The 18,917-nt window shown below is 40.6% G+C and overlaps 1 protein-coding gene and 1 long non-coding RNA gene across 3 annotated transcripts in view; both read right to left on the bottom strand.

Moving 5' to 3' along the window:
- Nucleotides 1-430: 430 nt before the first annotated feature.
- Nucleotides 431-2,421, bottom strand: LOC118711885. Its single transcript, XR_004985856.2, has 2 exons — nucleotides 1,568-2,421; nucleotides 431-1,534 (listed from the first exon to the last, which is right to left on the bottom strand). It is a non-coding gene; the product is annotated as an uncharacterized LOC118711885 (long non-coding RNA).
- A 588-nt stretch (nucleotides 2,422-3,009) lies between these two features.
- The window catches only part of PRELID2 (PRELI domain containing 2), a 48,398-nt gene continuing 32,490 nt past the window's right edge, over nucleotides 3,010-18,917 (bottom strand). For both annotated transcript variants that reach the window (XM_036425363.2, XM_045576480.1), the window contains exons 6-7: nucleotides 6,847-6,916; nucleotides 3,010-4,630 (exon numbers count right to left, since the gene is read on the bottom strand). In XM_036425363.2, coding sequence (XP_036281256.1) covers nucleotides 6,857-6,916 — 60 coding nt within the window. In that variant the 3' untranslated portion in view covers nucleotides 3,010-4,630; nucleotides 6,847-6,856. The remainder of the gene's footprint in view (nucleotides 4,631-6,846; nucleotides 6,917-18,917) is intronic.

Genomic DNA, 18,917 nt, shown 5'->3' with positions numbered 1-18,917 from the left:
CACAACAAAACACAGAAACCCAAATGCAGCCAAGGAAAAGGGGGACCTATGATAAAGGCAAATCTCACGGCAACAAAGTACGGAAAGCACAACTGTGCCTCAAAGGTCAACAGCAGCTGCGCTCTCTCCCCCTTGGTCCTTGGGAAGCCTGACTTCATGCTGCTATGTCCCTGCTGTGCTTCTTTCTTCTGCAGACCCCAGTCCTTTGCTCCTTTAGCACATGGCCCACTGGAGTCACCCAAGTGACCTGCGCTTATTTCTAGGAGAAACTTTAAAGGCTCACCTTAGGGGAAGGGGACCCTAACTTACAGTTGGTATAACACCCTCATCTGGGGACACTGACCAGAAACAGGGTCATTAGGACAAATGATAAACACAAGCTCTGCTGAGTGTTGTGATACCCCACAAAATGAGAATCCACACATAAATGTGACTTGTAACACCTTTATTTCAGAATGACTGCAGGATTGAATTTCATAGGTAGACAACGAGTTTATAGCTCCAATCACAACCATACTGAATCAAAAACACTTTATTGTCCTTCACAAAATCTTGGCCTGAGAAATGTTCATTTGCATCTTAATCTATTTAAGTTTCACATCATAAAACTGTACATGTAAAAATATTAGCACGATTGGGGGATAGATTAAAAATCAAGAGAAACCACTTGTAGCAATTTCTCACTCATATTGTTGTCACAGGTCTGACATGGTAGCTGAGGATCAGGAAGTGAGTCAGAAGAAGGTAGGGGAGTTGCTAAAATAATGTCACTAAGTCAATACGGCAATGTTCATTCATGTAATGCCAGAAATGCCTCTCAGAGCCTCCTTCAGAGCCTGCCTACCATTACCTGACATGCGGTAAGAGTTTCATGGTTCCCCAACTCCCACACAGCACAGGAGAGGAAAGTTCCTAGAGGCATGCGGAGTATTGGCAGAGAGAAATGATAAATAACAGTGAGAGGAAAGAAAAACTATCACATCTCCAGAACTCAGAGCAAGACCATTAGGGGCTTTAACAAAGCTAAACAGGACCTGCAAGAATTCAGAACACAAATAATGACCCTGAAAAGACTTCATCACCTTAAGCAGATTCTGGTTTGCAAAAGCAAGGAAGAGTATACTAACTTAGGAAATGGTTCCAATAAAGCCCCAAAGCAACTTGAAGGACAACCTTAAGTTGTGTAGACCATGCACCCCACAATGTCTGATAAATGAGACCTTACTACACATATGCTACTTATATAAAACAAAGATAGCACCGTTTTTTTTAAATCCATATATAACCAAAACCATAAAAGCCACCTCTTCATGGTAAAAGCACCTCAGTCATGTAAAGATAGCTTAACTCAGCTTCTCTGCATACGAACTTTATATTGTGTCCTGAGTGACCAAATGTAATGACTACCAGGCCCAACGGTTGCAAAACCTTCTTAAATGATAAAAGATGCAGAAGCCAAAAACACCTCTGCTAAAGCAGTGTTTCTCAACTGTTCTGGGGAATATGTTTTAAAATATAGAACACCCCCTCCCCCCTTTCTCACCCCCCCCCCCACACACACACACACAGCCCTACTAAAATAGCATGAATCAGAATCACAGGGGGAGGCCCCAGATACCAGCACGTTTGCACCCTACACCCCCGCAAGGGTCTAAGGATTTCTGGGACAAATGGAAGTCTAGGACTCACTGGAGTATGAAGGGGAAGACTATCCAGGTCTGTGAATTAACCTTTTCCCACCCATGTTCCTAAGGTGCCCAATAAGGCTGCATTCCTGGTATTGACATTTCTTAGACTAAACTACGGATTTAAAAAAATTAAATTAAATGTGGGCTTCTAAATATTTCATCACAGGAAAAGGATTCTGACATATAATAAAAATGAACTCTAACAAGCCCTAATAAATTCTGTTAAAAGCATAAGATTTCTTAAGCCGTAGATGTGAGGCCTGCAAGGGATGCCCATAGGAGACAAGAGGAGTGAGGGAAAGTGGCTGATACAAGTCCAGCGAGTTCTGGGGAAATGGAGGGAGATATATCTACTAAAAGCAGGCTCAGAGGAGTGACAGAAGGCAGCTTACACCCAGAATAGGGAGATGCAAATATTCAACACTGGCTGGGATGTTTAGGCTGGTCCTTTATATTCTTGAAGCAGAGTCTGGAAACTACTAGCAAGCATATTTTGTTTGGCCAGCACAGCGTTTTAAACAACTCCGAATTTGTCACCAACATGTAAAAATCAGATTTCTTTTTTTTTTTTTTTTTTCCTTAAGTCTCTCTTTTTCTGGAAGATTGAAAATTGGAAGAAGGAGCCAAACCAGCCACGTGGCAGCACTGTGCTGGAGCCGGGCCACCACTGATCACCTTGCTCCAGGCGCATGCTCGCGGCGTTTCCCCAGTGGCCACCGCCTGCTTCACTCATAGCCGCTGTTGGCAAACTGCAGCTCGCGAGCCACATGCAGCTCTTTGGCCCCTAGAGTATGGCTCTTCCACAAAATAACACGGCCTGAGCAAGTCTATTTTGAAGAAGTGGCATTAGGAGAAGTTTAAGTTTTAAAAAATTGGCTCTCAAAAGAAATTTCAATCGTTGTACTGTTGATATTTGGCTCGGTTGACTAATGAGTTTGCCGACCACTGACTCATCAGATCACCTGCCAGACCTGCTTCAGGCATTTGCACTGGCCACCCTAGCTTCAAGGAATTCAGGCAACAATTCAGCTTCTCTGTGCTTCACTGTTTCCATTTCTTACTACAAAGATCCTTTCCTACTTCAGAGGTGGTAAGAAAAAAATCAGATGTCTGCAAATCATAGTATCCACATCGTAGTGTCCTCATCCTTAGCTGCCCATTGGATTCACCTAGAGAGCTTTAAAAAACAGTGATGCTTGCCCAGAGACTCTGATTTATTGATCGGGGTTATAACCAGGGCATCAGAACTGCACAAAGCTTCCCCGGTGAGACTAATGGACAGCCAAGGTTGAGAACTCCTGTCTTCAAAGGATGCAAGATGTTGAGTATAAAGGGTTAACTTTATTTCACTGTCAGTCTTCAAATACAAATTTCTTGCCTCTCACCTCTGTGATAATTCACATCACATCTTATTTTTGGAAGTGGGCAATTATCACAAAGGCCTACAAAATGCCATTTACAAAATGGAAAAGGAGGTCAAAGTGTGTTCTGGTTTCTACCACTCATTTTCCTTCAAGCACAATTAGAGAACAAAACACTAAGGAAACGAGAAGAAATCATCCTGAGACAAAACTTAGGCAGCACAAATAGTTCAAATACAATAAGATGAGGCTCACAGTGGCAGGCTTGTATAAAAAGAAGAATACAATTGCTTTGAAATTCATCAGTGCATTAAGTAGGAGATATTTCAAATATTAAAAAAATAAAACAATTTCCCTATTACTTTCCACTAATGGACCAATTTTTATGTTAAGATGAATTCCAAATTTTGCCTCTTTTCAAGCGTTCAGTTAGTAGTATCCATTTATAGTTTTGCTTCCAATCATAGAAAATGCAAACTACTGTCATCTAATTTTCAAACAGTAATACTACTTTACATTACATTTGAAAAGGACATTTTCTAAATAGTTTCGTATAATAAGAATGGCTTCTATTTAATAGACTTCTCCTATGTGCCAGGAATGCTAGGCACTTCATATATATGTGATCCAAATTGGTCCAACAACTTCACGAAGTTAATTCTATCATCCCATTTTACAAATTTTAAAAAATTGAGCTTCATAAAGGTTTAAAATTGTGTTCTAGTGAGCTAGTGCATGGTATTGCTTGGAATCAAACCGAGGTCTGTCTCTGACTCCAAAACCCGTACTTTTCACACTAAATGCCTTGTTCAATCATCACAACCCACAGGTAGTAAATAGTAAGATCTGTGTCCAATTATCCTCACTTGCCCAGTGAAAACAGAAAGGTTATGGCTGCTCCACATCTCAGAATGAACTAGTAGGAGCCAAGATTATGCACACATAACCTCCCCATTCTCCATCCAAGGTTTTTTCAGCAAACCAAACCACAGCTCACATGTTACATTATAAAAGTGATAATGATGGCAATTGCATAGTACTCATGGGTCTAAAGCCAATGCTCCAATTTCTGAGAATCTTCATCATAACTATAGATGTGCCTTCACTTCAACTCAGGTCTGGTATATTCCTGTCAGTTCCAGGCCACCTGTGAATAGGTATCAGGTTTGATTCCTTTATTTGTCCTAGAATCCTCTCATGAATCCTATGGGCAATGATACAGATCATATAAAAGCACAAACACCAGTGTCCAAGCCTATCCCTGGCTACCCAAACACATCACCAGGCATCTGCAGGACATCCTCAAGAAGGGCAACATCATCTTCTGTGGGTCTTCCTTTTATTTGCAAAATCGTGAAGAGTCTATGCCATAAAAATCCAGCTAGAAGGACTTATCTCCATGAGTGCCACTATTGAGGCTGGCTCCCAGGGAGGCGTATCATTTCAGGTCCTGGCAGGAAAGTCTCCTCTTCTTCAAGCTGCCGATACTGCATCCTTAAACCTGCATTTCCAAAATTGAGTCTTGGATATGTTGTGTCCGAGAAGTGATTCTTGAGCAAAAGTAGACACAACACAGCTCCCCTGCAAGAGAAAGCAAACAGGCTTTAACACCTCATAAACATGTCTCACCAATCAATACTTACTTGCCCTCTTTTCTCAAACAACTCTTACATGAGTCACTTGAGTTCTATTACTACGGGTAATTTTCGAAGAAATTGCATTTCTGCCTCCTAATGATCTTGGAACAGAGCAAGCATCTCGTTTTATTAAGTCCAACCACCTAAAGGAGCTAGTTCAAAGATATAGTTGAAACTGAGATCTTAATCATTCCAATGTGAAAGAATTCTGCTATGTTATTGAACCTCACCATGCCTGGTCTCCCAACTGCCAGAGGCAAGAACAAATATATGTCATGGCTATTTGTTTTATTCAAAAATGACAGGAAATCAAAAATCTATCCAATGGACATGTCAGCAGCAGCACCACAACCATATTGGTTAGTGAGATTTATGAGCCTCCAGTTTGGCTCTTGAGAAAAATCACCTGCTAAGCTTTCTAACTGCCCAACGCCCACTTGAACACATATGCCAAAGAGTGCTGGGGAGTATCTTCAGGGCTAGGTACCACACACAATGTAGTCATATTTCTATATGAATGTAAATTGTGAACAAAATTTTTCACAAAGAAAGACAAATACCATATGATTTTCTTATATCTAGAATCCAAGAACAAAATAAATGAACAAACAAAACAAAAATAGGCTTGTAAGTTGTGCAAATTTGAAATGTGGCATCATAAAGAAATATTAAGTAACTAGAGGCCCAGTGCATAAAATTCATGCACGGGGTGGGGTGGGGTCCCTCAGCCCAGCCTGTACACTCTCCAATCTAGGACTCCTTGGGGGATGGGGCCTAAACTGCCAGTAGGACATCCCTCTCACAATCTGGGACCACTGGCTCCTAACTGCTCACCTGCCTGCCTTCCTGATCACCCCTAACCATTCTGCCTGCCTGCTTGATTGCCCCTAACCACTCTGCCTGCCTGCCTGATGCCCCTAACTGCTCCCCTACTGACCTGATCACCCTTAACTGCTCTCTCCTGAAGCCTGATAGCTCCTAATCACTCTCCCCTACCAGCCTGATTGCCCATAACCACCTCTGCCTTGGCCCCGCCACCCTGGCTTTGTCAGGAAGACTGTCCAGACGACTTCCGTTCTATCTGGTCTAATTAGCATATTACCCTTTTATTAATATAGATATCTCCTTACCATGTAGAAATATAAAAATAATGTCTCTTTATGTATATTTGTGCAAACCCCACAGAATGTTTTTATTAAAATGTAAAAATTGCAAAAGTCCAAAACTGGTAAATGAAGCACACGGCCACAGCACCATGTTACCTGCCACACAGATGCCTGTACGCCTATGCTACTATGCACCTTGGAACTTTATGAGGAATTTTAATGATTGCTGTAGCTGGTATGTTAACTTCACCGTTGTATTCACTTCAATTTTTTTTATGTCCATTGTATTCACTTCAATTTTTTTTATGTCTTAACAACACGGGTGATGTCAGGAGCTAATGTAGAGAACATAGGCTGTCACATGATTAACTTTGGAAAAGAGGAAAGACGTGATCAAATGCTACGTTTTAAAAAAGGCTAAACCACCACCACAAGGTGACCTGATGCAATTCTGAAATCCCCCTGCTATCTGTTAACCCTGCATTATTTGCCCTAAACTAGAAGGGGCATGTGCTCCTGCAAAAGTGCTCTTTCTTCCATCCTGTGTCTGTGACAGACATTGCTAATCAATCAACACACTCTGACCTGGAGCTTGAGAATTATTTCAAGGCCTCGGAGTCCTTCTCCATAGCATTTCAGGCAGCCATCCCCAATTGATAACTGGTAAATAATCTTTATTTCACTGGCCAGTCAAGATGTCCCTTCCGAAACTCTAAATCCCTCCTTTCCTTGTACTCAGAATAAAATTAAAGCTTCTGCTTAAGCTGAGCTTCAGTCTCTACAAATCTATGCCACCTTATGAGTGGTAATTATGTTGGATTGCGCTGAGTGCAGTTATAACCCAGCACGTAGTACAAAAGTGCTCTGAAAATCAAAGAACCAAGTAAATAAAGATACAGAACAGATAATGAAACACCTGTGAGATCATCCCCTGTGCATACAACCGGGAAATGTACAGCATGAATAGCCCAAGGAGGCAGATGCATAACACCAAGCTTATAAGCATGAACACATGGCTTGAGTATCCAATTCTGGTTTGGCTTTTGGTACTCACTGATGGTTCTTTACTCGGCTGAGGGGGCACCACACTGCTCCTTCAGCAGCGTTTCCATTATTCTAATTCCCTGTAGAGAGAAGGAAGAAAATTCAAAATGCCACATTTCACAGACGAGAGCTTTTACATTGAACACAACCCTCTCCTTCAAGGAATCCAAGTCACGGGCCAATATTCATTTCCAAAACATAGGCTCACAGTCGCGCCATGCATTTTTCTAATCTGTTCACCAATTTCACATACATTATCTCCATGTGTGCTCAGAACTACTCAGGGAAGGAGGGGGTTTAGGATGTCCATTTTAAACATAAGAAGACAGTCCAGAGAAGTTAACTTCTTAAAAGTGGCCCATCTACTATGTGGCATTACCAGAGCTGGAATAATAATGGCAATTGTTACTATTAATTGAATACTCACAAAGGTTCTACATTAATTGCTAAGGTTTTATGTGCATTATCCTGGGTAGTGGGTGCTGGGTGCTCTGAGGACATACACTCAGGCATCCTCCCTCCCTACCATCTGACAGCACTGTCAGCTGCTGATGACACACAGCCACCCTCTCAGCCGAAGGGCTGCCTTCCCTGAGATCAAGTCCCCTCTCCAGGAACAGACCACATCCAGTGACTGGTGGATACAGGGGTCTAAAGGCCTGGCCGTCTTCCCTCAATTCGGGACAACTCTGAGGAGCATCTCATCTCCAGCTCCCCATGGGATCAGCTGAGACCTTCACTGCAACTGTGTCACAGTTCAATGTCACCTGCGGCCTAATCCTGCTTTCCTCACAAGTTGTCCCTAAGGTCCTCTTCAATCACCCTCTGCACCCAGATCTCCATCTCTCAGTGTGTCCTGACAGCTGACCTAGGCCACCTTGTTTAATGCACATAAACTCAGAGCAAGTACCATTCTTACCCCATCTTACTGGTGAGGCAACAGAAACTCAAAGAGGTTTAAGTAATTTGCCCAAGTTACACAGCTATTAAGTACTAGAGCAGGAAAGAATGCAGGCATTCTCCTCTGTAAGTAAAGCAGCAAGCTGTAGGACCAAGGGCACTGCCATCAGTCAGGACACCTGGGTCACTGTCTGCCAATTATTCTCCTGGGCTAGTCACCTTTCCCAAGAAGAAACTTAAACCATAGAGCTCAGGGAATAGCAAAGCTGACTAGATAGTACTATCCACACCCAGATGCTCACAGAAATTCCTAAGAACCCACAAATACAAATACTGATGACAAGTCCTATCCAGACAGACTCAGACACAACTTCCAGTGTAGAGGCCTGGAATCTGCAGATTTATAGAACCTCACGTGGTTCTAAAACACAACGAGTCCATTTACCAGCATTTATAAATGGTAGCTTGACATCACTTCCAAGATCCCTTTCAACTCTTGCTGGTCTGAAAATTGATGAAATTCATGTCTGAAGATACAGTATATGCAACAATCTTATACTTGAGAGCTACTCTCCTTTTAAAAACTTAGCAGGGGGAAGGAGAGGGATGGGGCAGGTGGTAAAACAACCCCTGAAATGAAATTTAATCTCAGACCTGAATTGTTCTCCTTCCTTCTCTCATTCATTTAAGAAATCCAGCCAGCAAATATTTATTGTGCACCTACTATGTGCACTGGCAATAAACGGTGAACAAACAAGACAAAGTCCCTGTATCATCTAGTCTAACAGATTTTCCTCCCCATTTTCCTTTGTTGTTGTTGTTGTTTCAACAAACCCCTGGACAATAATTGAATGTCTTCCTTCTATTTTCAAGAAGATGAAAAACAGACACGTTAATTCTGCTTCAAGCTTCTTTTTGCAGAGTGGTCACCTAAATCAAGACATTATGTCTTTAAAGCCAGAAACGCACACTCCTTCCTTAGGAAGCAAGCTCTGTGAACTCTCCCCATCCGTCTAAATTAGGAACCCACCACTTACAGAGAGGAACACTAATTGACAGAAGTGAAGACTTTGAGGTTTGCCTGGGGAATTGAAAGACGTTATTTATTGAATCAATTATATTCACAGTGAGACAGTTGACTTTCCTTCTCCCTTTTCTTCCCTCTCTCATACCACTTTAATCTTTTTAAGCAGAACAGCTTGAAATAGAAGGTGGAAAATGGGGGCAGAGAGAGAGAGACCTATAAAGTGAATTTTTTTAAAAAAAAGAAAAAGTCCTACCAGTGAGGCCAAACCATTATTTAGTATCTCTGTTTGGTAAAGAAAGACCAAATCAAAGCCCAATCAATACAGTCCTTTCAAATTAGTTCCAATGCTTGAACTCAACCCCCAGGAGATGGGGCTTAAAGGGACTAAATCTGCACCACTTATCACACAATGATGCCTGAAATGCAGAACAAACATTAAGTGGATCCACCTTCACAGACTTGGCTTAAAAGCTTTTTGGACTGACAAACCATGAACCAGCTTCATTTTATTATGTGATGAAGAAAAGGCAGAGGGTGGGTCCCATCATTCAAGTTGTATGCTCTAGAAGAACAAAGCCTGGTACATAGAAGGCATGCAGTAAATGTCTACTGAATGAATGAATCTATCAGTCAACCCATCAATCATCAGCTTACAGATCTACTGCATTAGATAATGAAACGCTCAGAGACAGGGAATAGAAGTGACTTACTTATATTTCTATCCTTACTGTCTAGTGCAGAATCTGGCACACAATAGGTACTCAAAGCTGGTAGATAGTAAAACTAATCAATTGACTGCTTTTGAATGCCAGGTTGATACATTTGAATTTGGAAATTACAGTGTATCTGCCCAGTAGTTACCATTCTTGAAAGTGTGGTTGAAAAGGTCAGGATATGCCATAGGGAATAAAAGAACAAAACAAGGAAAGAATAAAGAATGAAAGGTAAAAATAAAGCAATGATGTGAAAACACTAACAATGAGGTGGGACTTAAAATGAGCCCTGAAGAATCCGGGTCAGTCAGGAGGAGCTTAGAAAGGGGGTCATTTCAAATGCTGAAGTTTACATGATAAGACCACTCATCCTTTTATAAAAAGATTTGCAACAAGTTTACTTAAAAACCTCATTTCCCTTTTGATTCTATTTTTTTCTTTATTGTTGAAAGTATTACAGATGTCCCCTTTGTTTATTTTTCAAATTGATCCCCTCCACTCACATCCACCCATTCTAATATTTTTATTAAGTTGGCTCACATAAAATTGTCTTCAAATCTTTTCATTTATATATGAACTAGAGGCTCAGCACATGATTAAAATTCATTGGCACATTCTGGCAAGCACTGTGCTGAGCACTTTACCTATATTGGCTTATTTTAACCTCCTATCTGCCTTAGAGGATTATTATTAATACTTTTCCTTTTTTTTTTTTTTTTTTTTTGATGAGAACAGAGGCTCGGAGAAATTAAGCACTCAAACAAAAACCATGTGATCACTAAGAAGCAAAACTTTTATTCCATCCAAGGCTCTCAGGATGAAAGTCCAAGATCCAGGATCTTCCAACACTGGGGGACAGAGTTCTCAATGGATGTGAAAATGCCTCTCATAATGGCGACTACATAGCAAGAGCTATTCTTCCCTTCCCTATTGACTATGTTCAAAAGACCTGATATATAAATCAGATTTTAGTCCTCCTGCATGATCCTGAATATGTGAATCAATATTTAATCACATCTACAAATTATTTTAAATACAATACTTCTCAAGTAGGAATATCCTGGCAGAATGTATGACTTCAATATCATTTTCTCAAACCGGCTAATAAACTCTTGAGTAAGATTCATTTTAATTTTGATAAGGAACCTAAAATCTTTAGGTGTAACTGCAGAACATAAAACTAATACAATAATTTAGATGTCTTTGCTTCACATTATAAAGCTTCCTCTCTCCTTATGAATATTTAATCTCAATTTGTAATGGGAAAGAATATACTACCAAATAATAAAATCTAAAAATTGGAGATGACATTATATTATTTTAGTGTAGATAGAAAACTCTCAGCAAAGGATCAAAAGTGGCCTACCTGGTTTACAGAGTTCTCCTGGCATCAAATATCAGAATGAAAGATTACAAAGCCATTTCCATATTGCCAATTTTCACATAAACCCTGACCTGACTGACATGAACAGTTTAATGGCAAACTAAAGAACAAGGTTCCTATCAGTTCCCTTTATGCCACTGATACAGCTTTATTCAACACTTTTGAAGTCTGCTCTCTGCTGATTGATGGGGGCTGGGACTGGAGAGGCCATTCAGATGCATGCCCAGTAAGGTCTGAGTGACCTGGGAAGGTGTCCAGTGCTTGCCCTTCAATCACACCTGCCAGAGAGTCAGTGACCAGGATGGGCATAGCCACTGCAAGAGCTCAAAATCTAACTATATAAACTTCCAAAGTAGGGGCTCTCTCCCAGCACCAGGCCCTCTGGGGACTCCGGCTGTAGGGGGCTGCACTCTCCTGTGCCCTGTGGTGCGCTGCCCTGTTGGGCTGCACACCTGGACTAACAGATTTTAATCTGGCCTCAATGCCGAACCACACCCAGTTATAACACTGGCCATGTTTCTGACACTGCTGAACTCCCAGCTGCCCTTTTTCCAGGACTGGGTTGAGGGTAATAGAACATTGGAACCTGAGAAATATAACTCCACGCAAACAAAACCTTTTCCCACATCCCATCCTCCTGTGAGAGTCTTCAAAAATTCATTTTTCTAAAGACCTCCTTTCCATTTGTATCTTGAAAATCTGGCCCAGTAGTTCCTGCAGCATCAATAATTCCCCCTATTCTGAGAGGTAAGATGAATTGTCTTTAACAAAATAAATAAATCCAACTAATATCCAGATTAAATAGATGCCCAGATAATTCTCCTTTTGTCTTTTATCTCTATCTAACCCCTTTACCCCCCAGATTCATTAATTTGGAAGTCAGTGACCCTCTTTACATGGAGGGCCAGTCCACTGTGTCTTCAAATCAGGTGTTTGAACAAAACAAAATATAATTTCCCAAAAACTCTGTTTTAGTCAAAAACCCATCCCACTAAATCTCAACAATATTGAGGTTAATGATCATTTATCACGGGCTTGCTACCTGCCAGGGGCTTAGCCTACATTATCTCATGTAATCCTCTCACAGTCCTTGAGGTAAGACACTCTTACTCTCACCATTTCCAAGTAAGAAACTGGGCCTCACATGTAACTTGCTCAAGGTCATAGAGCTAGTGAGTGGCCAAACTGGAATTTAAACTGGATTTCTCCCACTCTTTCCTCAGGGACTACTTGCCTCACTACATTTGTTTCTGCGCCTGTAAAATGGGTGGAGAGGAGAGAATAAGCCCACATCCTTGGCAGGGTGGCTCTGAGGATTCGATGAGGCAACCTAAAGCTACTGACACATGACAGGTTTTGGTTAACCATGACGTCCTCTTCTCCCAGTAGCCTGTAATGTGGCTACTGATTTCCGTATGGACCTAGATCTGACTAGGGGCCCCTCACAATGGGACTCTCACCATCAGGCACCCCCATTCTGTTGGCGATCGCTGACGTAGAGGAAATGTCAGCCCCAGCTTGTTCATGTCACCTTGTGCTTGTCCATATTTCACAAAACGTACCTGACATGTTCTTTGCATCACCTCTAAGGGCCGCTAATACCTCTGTTTGACAACCCTGGGCCCAGCTGCATAAATAGGCTTTCTCTGTCTGGGTCACAGGGACAGAGACAGGTTTATGATTGCAGGCCCAGGAAATAACTCATTATGCAGGTCTGCGCTGAGCATGCTGTGTGCCTTATCTTGCTTAATCTCACACCCAACCTGCAAGTCAGTGTCATAAGGAAAATGAGCCTCAGGTATGTTAAGAAACATGATCCAAGGCACCCAGCTAGTAAGCGGAGAATCCAGATTCACACCCGGGCTTCTGTGACTCTGAGCCCTCAACACACCACCTCCTTAAAAAGGCATGTATATAGGGTCTTCATCTCAAATGACAAAAAAAAAAAAAAGGCATATTGCTTTAAGCATTGTCCTTCCTGCCATCCCAGTGTTATGTTCATCTACGTGGGGGTGGTTTTGATTTTATCAATCCACGGGAGGCAGGCTGAGACTGCACTGCTTGTACCTCTTGAATAAAAGCACCTCCCACATCTCCAAATGAATTTCGTTTTCTGTTGATCCCAAGTGAAGCTCCCTCGTGCACACTGGAGAGGCTGGGGGGCAAAGGTGCATGAGAAGCATTTATATTCCAACACAGCATCTGCTGATTAGAATTCCGTGGTCGATTGTCAAATGCCAACCTGGAGCCAACCTAGAGAGCCCTTTACTTCAAAAAAAAAAAAAAATCTTTCGATGCTAAACATGATCATCATCTCTTGGGGAAAGAGCCGGAGGAGGTTGCACTTGGGAGCTGGAGTGCTGACATGAACATCAGAACGTAAATACAATGAGGCGCCTTATTATGCCTTTATTATGCCACATCCTTTAGCTGCCGTCGAGTGGTGAACCTTTAAGTACGTGGCAGGTTCAAGAAGTGAGGCTTTGCAAAAAAAATCCTACACATGTAACATCACAAATTATCCAGAGCAACCAGAATAAAAGCTACATGTAAATGATTTAAAAATCAAGTATCTATATGCAAATAGCAGTCTAAAGATAAAACTCCTGCTCTTTTTAAGATTTAGTCATTTGAAAAGGAGGGGGGGGGGGAAACATCGTAGTGCTTATAGACACAAATGGGAGCTTTTTAAATTCCCAGCCCCATAATACACCGAAAATGGAGTAAAATGGAAATACTGTTTTCCACCTGTATAGGGAAAACCCAGCTCTTTTCTACAGCGTGCTTCTTTCTTCCTTATGAGCCTCCTTTACTAGTCACAAAGAACACTACACCCCTGACATTTCTAGTCACCAAATGTGTGTGTGTAGGGGGGAGAAGGGGGGTGGGGGTGGGGGGACAGTAAGCAAGTCTCTGACACCAACGAGTGTCTGACAAGCTAAATCAATTCTGACACTACCTATCCAGAGATAACATCAGAACCCATAGGTTAAGGGTTCAGTCCACAAGATACTAGGACACACACACACACACACACACACACACACACACACTTCAGACACTAGTCATCAGCCGGGATTGTCACTTGTGCTTCTGACCAACTGGCCATAGATTGGAAGTTCAACAGCCCTCTCCTCAGGTTCAATTAACCTGCGGGAGCAGCTCACAGAACTCAGGGAAACAGTTACATTTACCAATTCACCCAAAGATTTGATAGAGGATTCAGATGCACCACCAGGTGAAGAGATACAAAGGGAGGGTCCCAGACACAGAGTAAAGAGTACTTCAGGGATCCCTTTCTAAGGGAATGATACAAAACCTGAAAGTACGTACAAAGATGACGCGTATGGTCTCACTTGTAATGGTAAAACTTGGAAATAACTTCAATGTGCAATACTAAAGGCACAGTCAAATCAATTATTATAAAACTACTTGATAAAATATGCAGTCATTAAAATGCTGGCTTTGAAGTTTGTGTAGTTACTATGCAAGGCATTTGTAATAAAAAAATTACTTGAAAAATGCTGGCCATGAAATTGTACTTATACTGTAATTCTGAGGGTTTAAATTTTGCATATGAAAGTCTAGAAGGAAATATGCCAATTTGAGTCATAATGGAAAGATAATGATCATTTATGGCGTATTCGCTGTGTGCCAAAGGGATTTTAAGCATTTCTTTACACTATTTCTTTTACTTCTCTATTATTCACATTTCACCTACAAAGATATTGAGTTTGTATGTGCCCTAGGAGGGACAGCCCTAAGATTTAAACTAAGGTTGGACTGACTCCACTAAATATGTGTCAATGCCAAAAATAAGTTTTTGCTTATAACTTCCTTGCATTTTTCACTTTAAATAACAACTGATCGCTGACTGTGTGCCAAGTCCTGCCCTAAGTGTTTTATGCATATCATTCATTTACTCCTCACAAGTACTCCCTGTAATAGTTCCAATACTGTCCTCATTCTACAGATGAGAAAAGTGAGACTCAGATGTTACAGGGCTTGACTCACATCACAGAGCTGATCAGTGCAGAGTATTCTGCAGGTTTCAAGGAGAACTAGGGCAAAAGAACACACCTGGCTCTCTGGGAAATATAATTTTCAACATTTATGTCCAAGTGGTACCTAGTTAAAAACATTTAAAATAAATGTTTAACATTATGTTTAAGGACTGAAAGAGTCTTTGGCGAGGGGCGAAGGGGCGTGAGCAGTTTTTTAATTAAGAAATATTTTGAACATATCAAGAAGTGCAGAGAATAGGAAAACCAATATGCTTGAACAAGTTTAATGTCTTTACAAGTAACAAAAGCTACATCCCCACCGAAGACCACTGATTGAGAAAAGCATTAGCCTTTCAATTCTTCTTACACTGGGTGTCAGCATGAAATGAGTTAACTCCCCAAAAGCCACCGTTTTTCTTTACTAAGGAAATTCAGAGAAAAAATAGGAAAACGGTTTAGCTAGAATCTAAGGAAGAATGCTAGGAAAGGAGTAAGGGGTCAAATCCTAGGCAGTAAAAAGGATTTTAAAAAATGAAACTAACAAAGAAATATCACTCCAGCAAACTGGGTTCATGAGACACAGGACTGCTTTCTCCTTAACAGGCAGACATCCCAACCTCCTCCCCAGCACCTTCCTGGTGCCTCAAGTCCCACAAAAAGTGGGCACAACCAATGAGGCCCTTCAGCAAGAGATGAAACTCCCTAGTAGAGTGGGGAAACAGAATCAGAAGCCACAGAAAGAAGCAGGAAGACTGATCCAGGGGAACAGCTGGACACCTCAGAGAGCTGTAGGAGCACTGAATCCGCATGCTGCAGGGCTTACCACACAACTGAACTTTAACTGGTGGGTGCACCTTTAAGAAATGAAATTGCCTTTGCCATTCAAGTTGCTCTTCCCAGAATTCTGCATAAACCCGATTGGAGATGTCTTCATGACATTTTCCTGGCCTTGTTGGTCAAACTAAGAGCCTTAATTTAGCACAAAGAGCCTCGCTCTATCTAAACACAATCCTACAACAGATTTGATCCACAAAACATCTGTGCCTCCAATGTACTTAGTCCATGCAATCTGCGGGCGCAAGCTCTATTTTTCTGGTATTTCAATGCAGCCTGTGCAGAGCTATTTCAGTTTTCAATTCTGAGCCTGCCTGAGGTGTATATGCGGTACGTGTAGATTTATGGTGGCCACAAATTCCTAGTTTCTCATCGTCTTTGAATTTAGCACAACAGAGAGTGAGAACAGGCTCCGAAAAGTAATAGGTTGGTTGGAAATTTTACCCAGAATAGAGGAGAGAACATGGCCCCCAAACCTCCAAAGATACTCTGTTGGTTATAAGAAGAGAAGAGCAATAGGAAAGCAAGTATCACAACTAAGTATTAGGGAGACAAGGTCATTTTCTCTATGTTGTGACACGTGTCTACTTCAAAGTCATATGTACATCTAATGCTTATGGAGACGAGTCATGCATTTGTCTTATCTCCCCACCCAAGCTTTTTGGAAGAAAGGATTATGTCCTCTAGATCAAGGGGACAAAGTGTACAATGGTTAAGTGGGTTGGCTCTGAGGCCAACCACCTGGAATTCTAGCTTTGTCACTTATTGGCAGCCAATAAATAGACACGTGTCACAACATAGAGTAGGATTTTAAATGAAATTGTTACAACCTTACCATATGCTAACCATCCCCTCATACTAACAAGTATTTTATAAAAGTATATTTCTTCTTTTTAAATAGTTTATTGCCACCTCAAGCCTTGACCCTCTCCTTGTTATGTGAATTATCTCTGAAAGTCTTGAATCCATACTTACCTTAAACTCCTGAATTTTTGTGCAGGATTAAAGACTATTTGTTAGACAAATTTTTTAAATTTTGGTATTTATACATTGGGGGGAAAGAGGGCAGGCTGAAAGAAATCATACAATGTTAGAATGAAAATGATCTCCTCGCTTTACAAAAAATGACAGTGAAGTTCAGGGCAACTAGTCCATGCAACATGGCCATTAGCGTGTAGACAAAGTATGGCCAGAGCCCAGAATCCCTGATTCCTGACTCACTCGCTCCTCATTGCACTGTGTGGAGACAGGAAGTCCTGTCACTACCCAGATAGTGACACTGTGCTCAGGAAACCAGTTCTGTCATTTCTAGTAAGAGCTTAACGTCCCAGTTTTCATCTGGTTTCAGAGGAGACAAAGTCCCTGCATTTTACTTGGCTGATTTAAAGGATTCCAAAAAGCTTTATCACTGAGCAGTCCATTATAACACCCATGAATTCAAATGAGCCACTGGGGGATTTCGGATTCCTAAATCTCATAGTCAAGCTAAAGGCATGGATTTAAATTCAGTGAGAGGAACAGAATACTCAGTTTTACCGAGATGTTTTCACTGCAAAGGCTACATTTCTCGGGACTAAAACTCTAGAGGTAACAGCAGGATGAGCTGAGAAGATGGAGGGGAGAGTGGAATATATTTTTTTAAAAGGACAGGTACTATTATTTAACTGATCTACAAATAAATTGTTAAAAATCAGAACTCTTGGTAATATCCTCACAGCATCTAATGAATAAATATCGAGTAAATCAATCTATTGGAGCACTCAAGAGTGGAATTAAAAAGTATTATCCAGAGAGGTAAATAGAGAGCTGGGAAATCCACCCTCAGGACCTGGAGGGACAGAACATATTTCATCCATTTTTTCAAGTAGTTCAGGCAATGGAGAGAGTCTTAGAAGACATATAATCAGGCAGAAAATAAGTCTCCAGTATTTAATTGGCAGAATCCTCCACTTGTGTTCTTATGTCAAATTGTGACTTTTATTTATTCTTTCAAATGACTTTTCTTTACTCTTTTTCTTTATCTTGGACTTTTGAGGTGTTGAAATATCCACTCTTTTTTAGGATTGTGACAACCATGCACATGTATGGACTAGACGTTCAATTCACAGCAAGGACCTGAGCAGCTCAGGACAACTAGCCCAAGGTAACACAATGAAAAGGGTTAATTTGCATATTCACTCCTGATTGGCTGGTGGTCATCACAAAGGTCTTGTCAATTTGCATCTTTCTCTTTTATTATTGTAGATATATATATATTTTAAGTTTGGAGGAAAACTGGGGTCAAATAACTACTTAATGACAGAAGTATTAACTTCTAATGGCATTCGAGTAGAAATCAGCAGACCAAAGCTAACCATTTCATTTTTTTCTTCACAGCTATCCTGTGAGAGTAAAATAGCCCTGATTTCCTGACAACAAATGGAAATTCTAAGAGGTCAAGAACATCATACAGCAAGAAAACTGGTAATACACACAGTAAGCTCACAGTGGAAGCTATAAATTGGCAGAATTCTTTTGGGAAGAAAATTTGGTGATATGTATCAAAGATCTTAAAAATGTGCTTTAATCTAGGAAGCTACCAGAAATATATACAAGCATTTATAGTCACAGATTTATCATATTATTTATAATAGTGAAAAAATAGAAATCAACAATAGGAACTATTATGAAAATGGAATATTGTGAAGGTATCAAATATCAAAAAGTATGTTTTCAAGGAACATGTAATGAACAGGAAAATGTGCACAATATGTACACAAATGACAAAGTTGGGCTAAATGAAAAAAATGGTCCAACTTTGTTATTAAAAAGATGTACATATACATATATATGCAAATATACATAGATACATAGGTTATACCAAAAAGTCAAAATGTGCATATACTGAGCATTATGACTATAGATTTTTAAAATTTTTTAAAAATAATTTTTAAAAGAAACAATGTAAACTTGACTTATGCTGATTCTATCTAAATTGTCCAAATCAGTACTAATAAGACTATTTACTTATAAAAATATACTTTTTTATCAGAGAACTCTAAATGCTAATAATCTCTGGAGTTCTTCTATGTACCAGGCATGTTTCATGTATGTATCCTCACTTAATCCTTAAAATAACTCTGTGAAGTAGGACTATTATCACTCCATTTTACAGATGAGAATATTGAAAGTACTCGATAGGAAATGTGATACCTGGGATATGCAAAAACCAGATCATGG

Source organism: Pipistrellus kuhlii, unplaced genomic scaffold (genome assembly GCF_014108245.1).
Source record: "Pipistrellus kuhlii isolate mPipKuh1 unplaced genomic scaffold, mPipKuh1.p scaffold_m20_p_8, whole genome shotgun sequence".
NCBI lineage: Eukaryota > Metazoa > Chordata > Mammalia > Chiroptera > Vespertilionidae > Pipistrellus > Pipistrellus kuhlii.
This window is presented reverse-complemented; position numbering and strand designations above follow the sequence as displayed.